This window comes from Buceros rhinoceros, unplaced genomic scaffold (genome assembly GCF_000710305.1).
Source record: "Buceros rhinoceros silvestris isolate BGI_N320 unplaced genomic scaffold, ASM71030v1 scaffold13079, whole genome shotgun sequence".
In the NCBI taxonomy this organism is placed as follows: Eukaryota; Metazoa; Chordata; class Aves; order Bucerotiformes; family Bucerotidae; genus Buceros; species Buceros rhinoceros.
Window position 1 is genome coordinate 30,589 of NW_010430992.1, and position 10,762 is coordinate 41,350.

The 10,762-nt window shown below is 38.6% G+C and overlaps 1 protein-coding gene across 1 annotated transcript in view; it reads right to left on the reverse strand.

Annotated features, from left to right (window-relative positions):
• ALDH1L2 (aldehyde dehydrogenase 1 family, member L2) overlaps positions 1-8,259 on the reverse strand; it is a gene marked incomplete at its 5' end in the record, with an annotated part of 32,052 nt that extends 23,793 nt beyond the window's left edge. The window contains 4 exons of the mRNA XM_010143255.1: positions 1,209-1,310; positions 2,135-2,300; positions 5,688-5,922; positions 8,118-8,259. Coding sequence (XP_010141557.1) covers positions 1,209-1,310; positions 2,135-2,300; positions 5,688-5,922; positions 8,118-8,259 — 645 coding nt within the window. The remainder of the gene's footprint in view (positions 1-1,208; positions 1,311-2,134; positions 2,301-5,687; positions 5,923-8,117) is intronic.
• Between the last annotated feature and the right edge of the window lie 2,503 nt (positions 8,260-10,762).

Below are 10,762 nucleotides of genomic sequence, written 5' to 3' on the forward strand. Positions count from 1 at the left end.
CTCGCCCCTGTCCGCCGGGGTGTGGTGATTTAGCCACTAACACGCAGGAGAATTTGAAGATATTCCCTTAAGACGCAACTTGGCCAGCCTGGAACACAGATGTGTATGTGGGGGGAGTCTGGAAGAAGCATCCCTGCAGCCACCCCAGAGGAGAAGAGTTCTATTGCATGAAAGGTTTGCCTCAGGAGAGAACCCCATTATGGAGCTTTGCGCAGGCAACGGACAAACTACGGGTGGACTTTTGCCTTCCCCGCCCCCCCCCCACCGGCGTGGTGAGCCATTGCGGGGTGAAGTTTGTAAGCGTCGGGAATTGCCCGATCAAGATGTATTCTCCCTCATCTCTTTCTCTCCCTTTCCCAGACCGATCTTAACTTCAAGGGCATTTGTCTCATTAAACGTTCCTGCTTCTATCGCTCATATGTGTTATTATCTTCCTTAGCCCGACTAATGAGCATCAAAAGTTTCGCGTGTGTGTTTTGGCAGGATTCCCAACTAAAACACACCAGTCCGTCGCATCCTTTCGGTGGGAGAACAGCCCCCCTTTTCAAACCGCGACAATGACCTATAATATTTCAGGTGGAAAGGACTACAATCACCACGGACAAGTGACTGAAATTGTTGAAATATTTTTTTCTTTTTTTTTCCCTAAAATTTTGCATTGGTCTATACAAGGAAAAGAAGTTATTGCAGGCAGCATTCACTGTCATTTTATGGTGGCCTTCCCAACCACAAAGAAGACCCAGCTAATGCCATAGAAATGCTTATATACTATAGTTCTTATATGAGTGTTTAAATAATTTCTTTTCTCAGTTGTTTGTTTACATGACCTATTTTTTTTTTCCTGGTGCCAACAGCAAATCTATTTCTGACAGAGAACTTTGTATGGACTGTTGGTAAACGACATTCAACGTTGTATTTAGAAGCATGGCGACATAATATGAATCCACTGAAGGTGCAGCTGCCACCTAGCTGTGTGTAGAAGATGCCAAGTATGACTCCAAGTTTCTAAATATATGTTAACTCCTGAAAGGGAATAGGAGCTTAACCTAGAGCTCTACTACATGCATCCTTGGAGCTACATCACGAATAAGAGGTGGAGAAACAACTGAGTTAAAATTTATGTTAACTTCCTATCACTACTATTGTAATCTGAGTTAGTAACAACTTGTCTAGTGATATGCCCAAGTCACAATGTTATTTAACAGTACCTCTGCATTTTCTTTTTTCTGGATCCCTTCATATGTTGCCCCTTCTTTAGGCTGAGGTATACGAGGGGCCTTACCATCCGCAATCAGATGTACAGCTTCCACCTAAGTGAAAAAATTACAGATTTAACAGATTTAGTTTGGTTCACTTTTTTTCCTCAGTTATACTTATGAATGACAGCAAATGGCTTTCCATCACAAGGTGAACTAGGATTTCTAAAATCTAGGGGACCAGTGCTGTACTGATTAGCATACATATATCCTTAAAATTCTTTGACAAAAGAAATAGCCTCAGAAATTTGAAGGCAGTACCTAGTCACCAGATATACAGCAGCTGCCAAAATACATAGCAGGACCAGAATGTGGCTCTGTGTGATTGCATTTAACTCTTTCCTTTTTCTTTCTGCAAAAAGTTATTTCTCTGCATTTAAATGGAGAGAAAAAAAAATTTCTCTAACAATTCACGCAGAGTATTTTTTTATGCATTTTCTTTTCTTCATTTTAAAACAATACAAAAAAGGACAAGCATACAAAATCTAAAGTAAATCCACCAGTGTTCTGAATTTAAAACAGCATCCCTCTTTTTTATTCAGCCTTACCCCTATCTTTCTGTTCTCTCTGAGCCTTAAATTTCACCTTGTAAAAACATTCAAGAAATCTGTGGAAAGAGCCACATTCCAGACAAATTTGATTTCTTGCCTTCTGTGGAAACAGGATATCCTCTGCCTGTTGCCAGCAACAAATATTTTGACGCCACCTCCTCAGCTGTGAAGCAGCACAGCCCCACTGAAGTCTAGGATTCGGCTGAGCACCACAACCTCTGTCTTTCCAAATGCATGCATCTTGTCTGTATTTCCTTCACTTTCAAACTCCAGCAGATGATTTTCTTTTCCTCTTAAAAAGTTGATACTTAGTACAGCTAAACATACCATAGCCTTTACTCCTTCTGGAAAGAGAAACCGGTTGTACAGGTCATCCACAGTATCATTTTGGCCAACATCACACTCTCGCTGAAGAAGGATTGGTCCAGTGTCCAAACCATCATCAGCCCAAAAAATAGTAAATCCTGCTTTCTTATCTCCTTGAATTAAAGTCCTGGATATTAAAAAAACAAACAAACAAAAAAATAAAGCCTTACTGTAAATACAGACAGTATGAAAGTAGTCAGGGATATCAAACCATCTGTTACACATTCATTTACTTTAGGTAGATGATAGAAAAGAAAATCCAACCGCCTTTAACAACAGTTTCATTGCTCACTTCTTAGTCAGAAACCCATGGTTTTGATACTGTTGATGTGCCATTTCCACAAAATGGCATAAGAAACGCTGCAACTGAATCCAGAGTGTCTACCACACAGTTAATTGTGATAACTATTTTAAAAGCATTGTTAATGAAGTCTCACGTCTTATCTGTAGGTTGGCAAGGTTAGTACAGTTGTCTCACAGCTGAAAAAGAGCTAAACTCCAAGTGGAAAATGAAGGATATTCAACTGTTTCAGGAAACGTTATTACAGGAATTTATATCCAGCTGGACTCTCAGCTGCTGTGCATGAATATAACACTGCTTACAACAGGCTTGCGCCGATTTACATCAGCTCAGGATCTGCCTCTGAATCTGAAGGGAACTTCGGCCACTTAGATCTTCTATCCTTTGGAGCTGCATGTGCCTCATAATGATGGAAAATCAAACCCCATGCATTTAAGAAAGCAGACAGAAATGGAGAGATATATCTTTTCTGCAAGCTTTTAATCATCTGTCTGCATGCGAGCACCAATGCAATTTTCAGTAAGATGTATCTTGTGTAAGTATTCCTTTTATACACATGAAAATCCATTATTAATTGTAAGCACTGAAAACTACATTATAAAAAGGAGTAAAGTACACATTTGTGCAAAACAAAGGACAAGCTCCAAAGACAACTGGTCATGTGGGCAGGTATAACAAAAGTGAAAGCTTACAAAAGTTCGGCTAGTCCTTATCTAATCTTTCACACATTTAAGCAGCATTTCTTCTGTTTTATATTATGTAAAAAATCCAGAAGAGCTCCCTGGTGAGAAGTGGATGTCCTCAGCACAGCACTGGAGGAGAAGAAGGTATCGTGGGCAAGAGTGCCTGGTGCTGAATAGGTGACAGGATGAGAACTGTGGGCCCCCTCCTCAGTCCACCAGCTTCCTCCACAGAGGGCTGCTGATAAGAAAGTGGCAGCAGCTGGAAGAGGCTGCAAGGGATGGAGAGAGGAACCCTCAGAGGTCCAGGGCCCTTGTTTGTACCCGACGCCCCTTTAGCCATGCCTAATTCCCACAGGCTTTCTTGGTCACACTGTGGGGGCAAAAGGTCTGATCAGCAGCACGGTTCTAACTACAACCCAAGTTTTGATGAGAACAAGAGTTTTGCGAGTGAAACATGAGAATGGCCAAATCCTAGCTTAGTTTAAAGGTCTTAGGACAACAGTCTTTACTGAGAAGAGCAGGAGCAGATGCTTACAGAAGGAATACGCAAAACAGAGCACAACTCATTGATACCCCATTGGGGTACATTCCCATTTCTGGTAACCTTCACCTCATGAACTTGCTGAAAGCGTTTGTATCTACATCTTCCTATGGAGCGGATCTTGATGAACTTTTCCTCTACGAAAGTACCCTTCTCGAACTCTCCAGATGTGCAGATCCACATTTTAATGAACTGCATAGAGTAAAGTACCTCCTTTACTTAGTTAAGTCCTACTACTCAATCTCTTTGTTGGCTGCTCCCCTTTTGATTAAGAATGAGCAATCATTATTTATTCACCTTCCCGTGTCTTTCATGGCTTAATACACTGCTAGTACATTTCCTTCCCAGTGACCTCTTTTCCAGTCTGAAGACTCCTAGATTTGTCTGCTGTCATGTGGAAGCTGTTCTGTACCTTTGACCACACTTCTTAGCTTTTTCTGAAGCACTTCTAGTTCCCTAATGTTCTAACTGAGATGCAGACAGTATTTAAGATCCTTCCATGGTTTCTTTTCTGAGTAACAATTAACTTAACAACTGCTTATATATAGTCATTTTCCCCCTTATGTGCACTACCCCATGTTCTTTAACTTTGAATCTGACCTCTCATTTTTTTAATCTCACTTTGATACTACATTTACCCATTTGTGTACAAAGTGTATTCTTTATTACAGATTTAAATCAGAGTGACTGGTCTGAAGTTTCCTGTATTTCCTTTTCAGCCCTTTTAAAGCTGGGCATTGCTCTTGCTGTTTTCCCATCTCCTGTATCGAAGCAATGTGAAGGAACAGAAACGCTACAGGTTGTCTCAAATCTGCACAACCTTTGTTTGAAAGTCCCCCAGTCCTGAGAAGAGGTTCTTACCCATTCTTTAGTTTATCTAAAACCTCTTCTATGCACAATTCAGCTCAAGAGAATTGTTCTGACTTATCCTTCACAACAAAAGGCTGTATGGTAGTAGCACCTTTAAGCTTCTCCATCCTGAATACCAATACAGATTTCTTACTATGGTCTTCTTTTTACAAGCACCTTTTTTAATCAAACACCCATACTACCCTACATACCTCCCACCTTTAAAGCATTTGGGAAAATTGTTATTATTCAAATTTATGTATTTAAAAGTTTGTTATTTATTTCTTTTCTGGAATGCCTTCCTTTCTTTTTTCTCCTGATTTGCCAGAATTTATGCTTTTTTATTTTAATCACTTGGATACAACTGCCACTTTTTGAAGGACTTCCTTATGTCTCCAATATTCTGCTTTACTCCTCTGTCAAGTACTTTAGCTCAGTACTTTTTCCATTAAGGATTAAAAATAATGAAACAAAGCAAAACATGCCTTTGCTTTGAATCTACAACACTGTATCGTTAGATAATCATCATGCTGCCTGTAAGACTCTTTTAAAAGTCTTTCTTTGTATTTAGAAAATTTCTAACTGATTTTAAACACTGCGATAACGGCATTTCTGTTGCCACAAGAATGCTAGGTCTGAGTTTACCGTGGTCATTACTGCAGTGTAGTTCTTTCACAGTAACGTCTTGAATCTAGCCTTGTGCATCACTCAGGAGGACAGCAACATAAGGTTTTATTCTTGTGGATTCCGTTATCCCTTTTCCCTTCCCTTCTGTGAAATCTTAAGTCTCTGCATGAAGCCCTGTTGGGATAGTTACCTAGTGTTTGTGGGGGATGAGTTATGAGGGCAGTGTCCCGCCTATGAAAACTCCAGGTTGCTGATTTGCCTATGTGAGTAAAATACATCAATGTAAGATCACATTACTGATCTTCCCAGAGTAACAGCTGCACTGCATTGGAAAACATCTTAGGAAAAAATCTTAGGTATGAAGTGCAGTTCACGAACCAAATACTCAGCTGCTTCAGAGAAGTTCCTGCAGAGCAATTACAAGTCAACAGAACTATGCCAGCATTTACATGAGTAATGGGTACAGACCAACATCCTAACATGAGACACATAGTTCCCATGCAAAACACTCACCAGTTGATTGCAGAAGCTCCTCGGTGGCGTGGTAGGATGGATGGATGGTAAATAATTGAGCCATGTTTTGGGCAGTCAATAACATCCATGGGTATGAACTGCGTACAGAATGGAAGGACATTCAGCTCTGCTCCAACTGATTTGTAGGCTGCAACTACTTCCTGGATGGGCTTTCCTTTAGCTCTCCATCTGGAGAACTTAAAAACAGGAGTACCGTCCTTCTCTGCTGCCAGTGCTGAGAGGCAAGAATATATATTTTTTTTTAAATTCACATTTTGTGTTAAAAATTCAAACTGAAATCAGAGATATAACAAGACAATTCAAGCGGATCATCAAGCATATGATTACACAGTACCCTTGGTATTGTTCTGTGTGTTGTTTTTGCTCTGGGATATAGTTTACTAATTATGTCTTTGATCCTCCTTCCTACAGCTTATGTCATTCTCAACTTTAAGTTCACTCTTACGACGTGGCTACTAAATGGCAACAAAAGCAGACAGGAATTATGAATGTTATTGACTATCTAATAGTGACCATTTCTTGTCCAGTCATTACATTTTACCTGCAGCTAGTTTGGTTTAGCAGAATTTAATTTTTCACTTCAGCAGCTTGTATGAGATTATGACTACGTACAAGTAAGATTCACTCACATCACCAGCATTTTGCCATGTGGTGCAAGTAATTACAGATGTCAATGGCCTTCAGTAATTTCTTCAAAATTCTGTTTACTGATATCTTCTGGATATGCTTTCATTTATCTGTGAGACACACAGCTATGCCCAAAATTAGGCTCAAAGGTGAGAGAAAACCACTGCAGTAATTGCAGAGAGAATTTTCAGGTGTTTGATAAATTCCATTGCACAACCACTCATCAGAGAACATGATAATACAGTCAGACTCTACAGCTGTAGACGTGCATGCATAATAGGAAGAAAACAGAAAACAGGAGGTATGGAAAATTCATCAGTATACATTTCTAAACACATTTTTGTACTTTCCTGTCTATTTTTGACTTCTGAAACTGGATCTTGAGTTTGACCTGAAGCATCTTTACCCTTTTAACTTAGGTCTTAAGTAAATACTTACTTAAGTACCATTCCATGCAACTTAGCCTGTACTGCAATTGCTTTTAAAAACAAAAATTGTAGCTGTCTGAGCATACAGAAACATCAGCAAATTTCACTTGAGACTTAAGCTCTTTGAGTTATGTGGAAGTAAAAAGCAACAAACTACCTTGTAATTTCTTTTTTTTTTTTTCCCATTGGGGCAAAATAAACGAATTCTATGGTTTAGTCAAATATATGATTGCAATCAGTGGAGGATTTACTTAGTTGTATCTTGCTAGTGTAATAACTATACAACAATGATTTATATAACGCAACCAAGTATTATGTGCTTCCAGAGCTAGAGAGTTGAATTGTCTTTTTCTAAGCCACTAGTTGCCTCCTCTAATTCTTCCAAAGTGTGATTAAATCTTTTTAACGAGGCAGAGTTACAGGATATATTAAACTTTAGAACTACATGCTAGTTTGAGAGTGCCATAGCCCAGGTAAAGCAAAATTAATGTTTGATTCTTCCCTCATAAGAGTTCTGTAAAAACATGTCAGGACCTGACAAAAAAACAAAACAAAACAAAACAAAAAAAGACTTGAGGCAGCTCATGAAATGTAGTTTTAATTTCAGATTATCCATAAAGGTACGTTCTATTCTGGCACTTCTATTTGCTAATCATATTAACTCACTTTTTTTTTTTAACTGGAAAAAAAAAATTACATTCAGATGTTTCAAAGTAGCTTATTTGCCACACTGGGTTCTGTTCTATGAGTACACTTCTGAATACCTGTCGGGCAACAGCTCTTTCTTTAGGAAGTCTAGAAAATCCTTATGCATCTTGACAATGGAAAAAGGGAGAACAAAGCCTCTTCCAACCTTTCCAGTGAGTTTTCTATAGTCCAGGTGTAAGACAAATGGGCTCTGCAGGTACACTGCCGCATGCAAGTGTGACAGAAAGGGCAGAAAGCCAGGGATAAACAGTCTTGGCTCCATGTCCTGAGCACCCCAGACAGCACAATGAAACAGGTGACAGCATTTGAGCTTGCTATTTGAGCAGCTATTTTCTTTAATCTAATTCAGGATGATCATCTCTAGGATGTACATTTAAACAAGGTATCCAGTGTTTTTAATTACTTTCAATTTATTTTTCAAGTATCTTAATGTATGGCCCTGGATGGTTAGAAACAACTTTTAAATACTGACTGATAAGGTTAAAACCGGTTCTACGACTTCTGTTTGTTCAAGCATATTGTGCTGAGTCCAGTGTAATAAGGCAATATTTGCAAGTCATTCCCATATAGATAACACCTTCTCACGAAAAGGCAAGTTTGTTAGGCACGCCTGTAATTTTACTGTTTGGCTTAAGGTTACACTTACCCAAAGGATCAGCTTGTCCATTCTTGTCAGGCACTGTGAACACTCCCACAACTTTATGGCCCTCTTTTCTCAGCTTGTTATAAACTTCTTGTCCAAAGATACTTTGACCTATAAGGGCTAGCTTCAGCTTATGTTGGTAAGCCTGGTAAAAAGAATTAAAACAAACCATGTTCTAGGATGCAAAGAAAACACATTGGTTGGTTACATTTATCTCTTGCTCTTTCATGATCAATGTTCATTTCAATTTGAAATGGAATAATTTTTCTATCTCGATCACTTTTGAAGGAATAATAATAATTTTTTTGAGATTAGTGACAGGCAATGTGCAATTCAGAGAGACCACTTAACATAACCACTTAACATAAAAGTATCATCTACTACTGTCACTGATGTTTATACGGCTTTCCCAGAATTTTCATTAGGCAGAGCCAGTGCTTGTTACATGAAGCTTCATGATCTTATTTATAGTCACAACTAATATAATAAGAAAAGAAAACACATTTTTTGAAACCGGTACATAAAAAACCTTTTCTAGGCATAATTTAGGTCCCTGGAACATGCCCTCTAAATCCTAATAATTAAATGGTGGCATATTATTTGTGGTTAATATGAGTAGGCTAAAGAAGACAAGTTTGCATTCTTACTGCCAGGTTAAAGGTAATGATCATCCATTTGATTATCCTACAAGGAAATACTGCTAAATGTGAGATTCCCTTGCTGGACTTCCACTGCCTTCTGTGTTTGCATCCCAGTACACTGGACACGTGCTTCTAAGCTTCAGACTAAGGAGGGGCAAATAACTGCGTCAACTTTTTATTTTTAAGGTAGCTAGTATCACAACACTACTATTATAACAGGGTATCATGTACTGCTATGTTATTCTGGATCTGTTCACTGATCTAGTTCATTGGAGTGCCGTGAGTCTTGTCACAGGTTCAGCGAGGGAGCAGAAATAAGCATGCAAACACAGGCAGAAGGGTGGAACTGTCCCTCTAAGCACTACCTTTGCGTTTCTCATCAGCTTCTGAAAACTGAAAACTGGAAACCCTCAAAAAACAAAGGGACTAGCAGACCTGGTTATGAAGGAAATGTTCACACAGAAGAAACAGAAAACTTTACCTTCCTCAAAGCTGAACTTGATAGAAACTATTCCTAGACTCAAACCATAAAGATCCCTCCTCTTAGGAGGCATGAATGAAGGGTGGAAAATAAATCCACATACTCCCCATCTTTATTCTTAATTTCATCTTTTGCAATTGGACTTTGAATTCCATTTTTTCTGAATGACCCATATGATGCTATAAGCACAGACCGACAAAGAGGAATCAACACATTATTTGAATATCTTAGCCACTGGCATTTGTTCTGCATGTTGGCACTTGCATGTTTTTCTTCTCCCTCCTCTTTTCCCTTTCTTATGGTGGACAGGAGTACACCATGACTAAATGGTTTATTGATTGGATACGAAATGGTCTGGACCACCCATCAGATCATATGACAAATTCTATGACAAAGAGAAATGTCCTGAAAAATAGGTTACTCAAAACCACAAACCATCTCCTTGCAATTCATTTCACAGTTGAAATATTATGGATGCATTTTGCTCTTTTCAAGTTCCATTTTAGTTGTGTAGCTGGCCTTAAAGAAGGGAGTTATGAATTGGTAAATTCCATTACTGGAATGCTGAAGTGTGCTTTCTATTTTCTATATAAAACAATAAGAAATAACTATTTCTGCAAAGACAATATTTTCCCTCAGAACTAAACTGCATGGTTCAACTGTCCCTGTATTATAGGATTAGTCAGCACTAGTGCAGCTGTAGTAGTAACAAGTAATGAGATGCAAGGGTGGACATAACTCTGGATTTTGCAAAATCAGACTGTTATAGTTGGCTGGTAAATTCAGATGTGACACTGGTGATGATAATATTACTATCCAACTCTGCACCACTGGCAGTAATACCTAAAATATGTCTACTATTCTGTTCTTAGTAAAGACAAGACCTTGTTCTGAATTATGAGCACAAATTATCCCTGCAATCGCTATCTAGCAAGGCCCACTGGATGCAGGTAGATCTCATTACTATTGATTTATGACTGTTATCTTTGCTTTTACAGCAGAAATGTTGGTGCATCATAAAAAGTAATAATCAGATTTTCCTAGTAAGTTTAACTCTAGTAGACAAGTTGGAGAAAGATGAACTTGCTGGATCACAGAACATGCTTGGCATGGTATGAAATCTTCTGATTTCTCTACTGTGCAAAATTACAATGGTCGCCCAACTAGTACACTGACGGAACACTGAAGATGGTCCAGATGAGAGTTACTTATTCTACTTTTGTCCTTTTGTTAACATTTCTCAGTAAGGACACAATACTGGCAGGGATCTTCTCAGCTAACAAACCTAGTCCCCCGCTATCACAAGCAATGGTGTTGTATGATTGTTTTAGAAATTTACCCGGCCTCCTTTTAAATGTACTTTTAACTCACTGCTGCATTCTCTTGCTTTTCTGATAATTGGACAATCTTCTTGTAATTTCAAGTCCAAACTTAAACTTTAGTAGTTAAGAGTAGTTAAGAGCTACTTTTTCTTTAGTTATTTGGAAAGTATTAATAACATATGCATCCTCTATTCCTAAACTTTT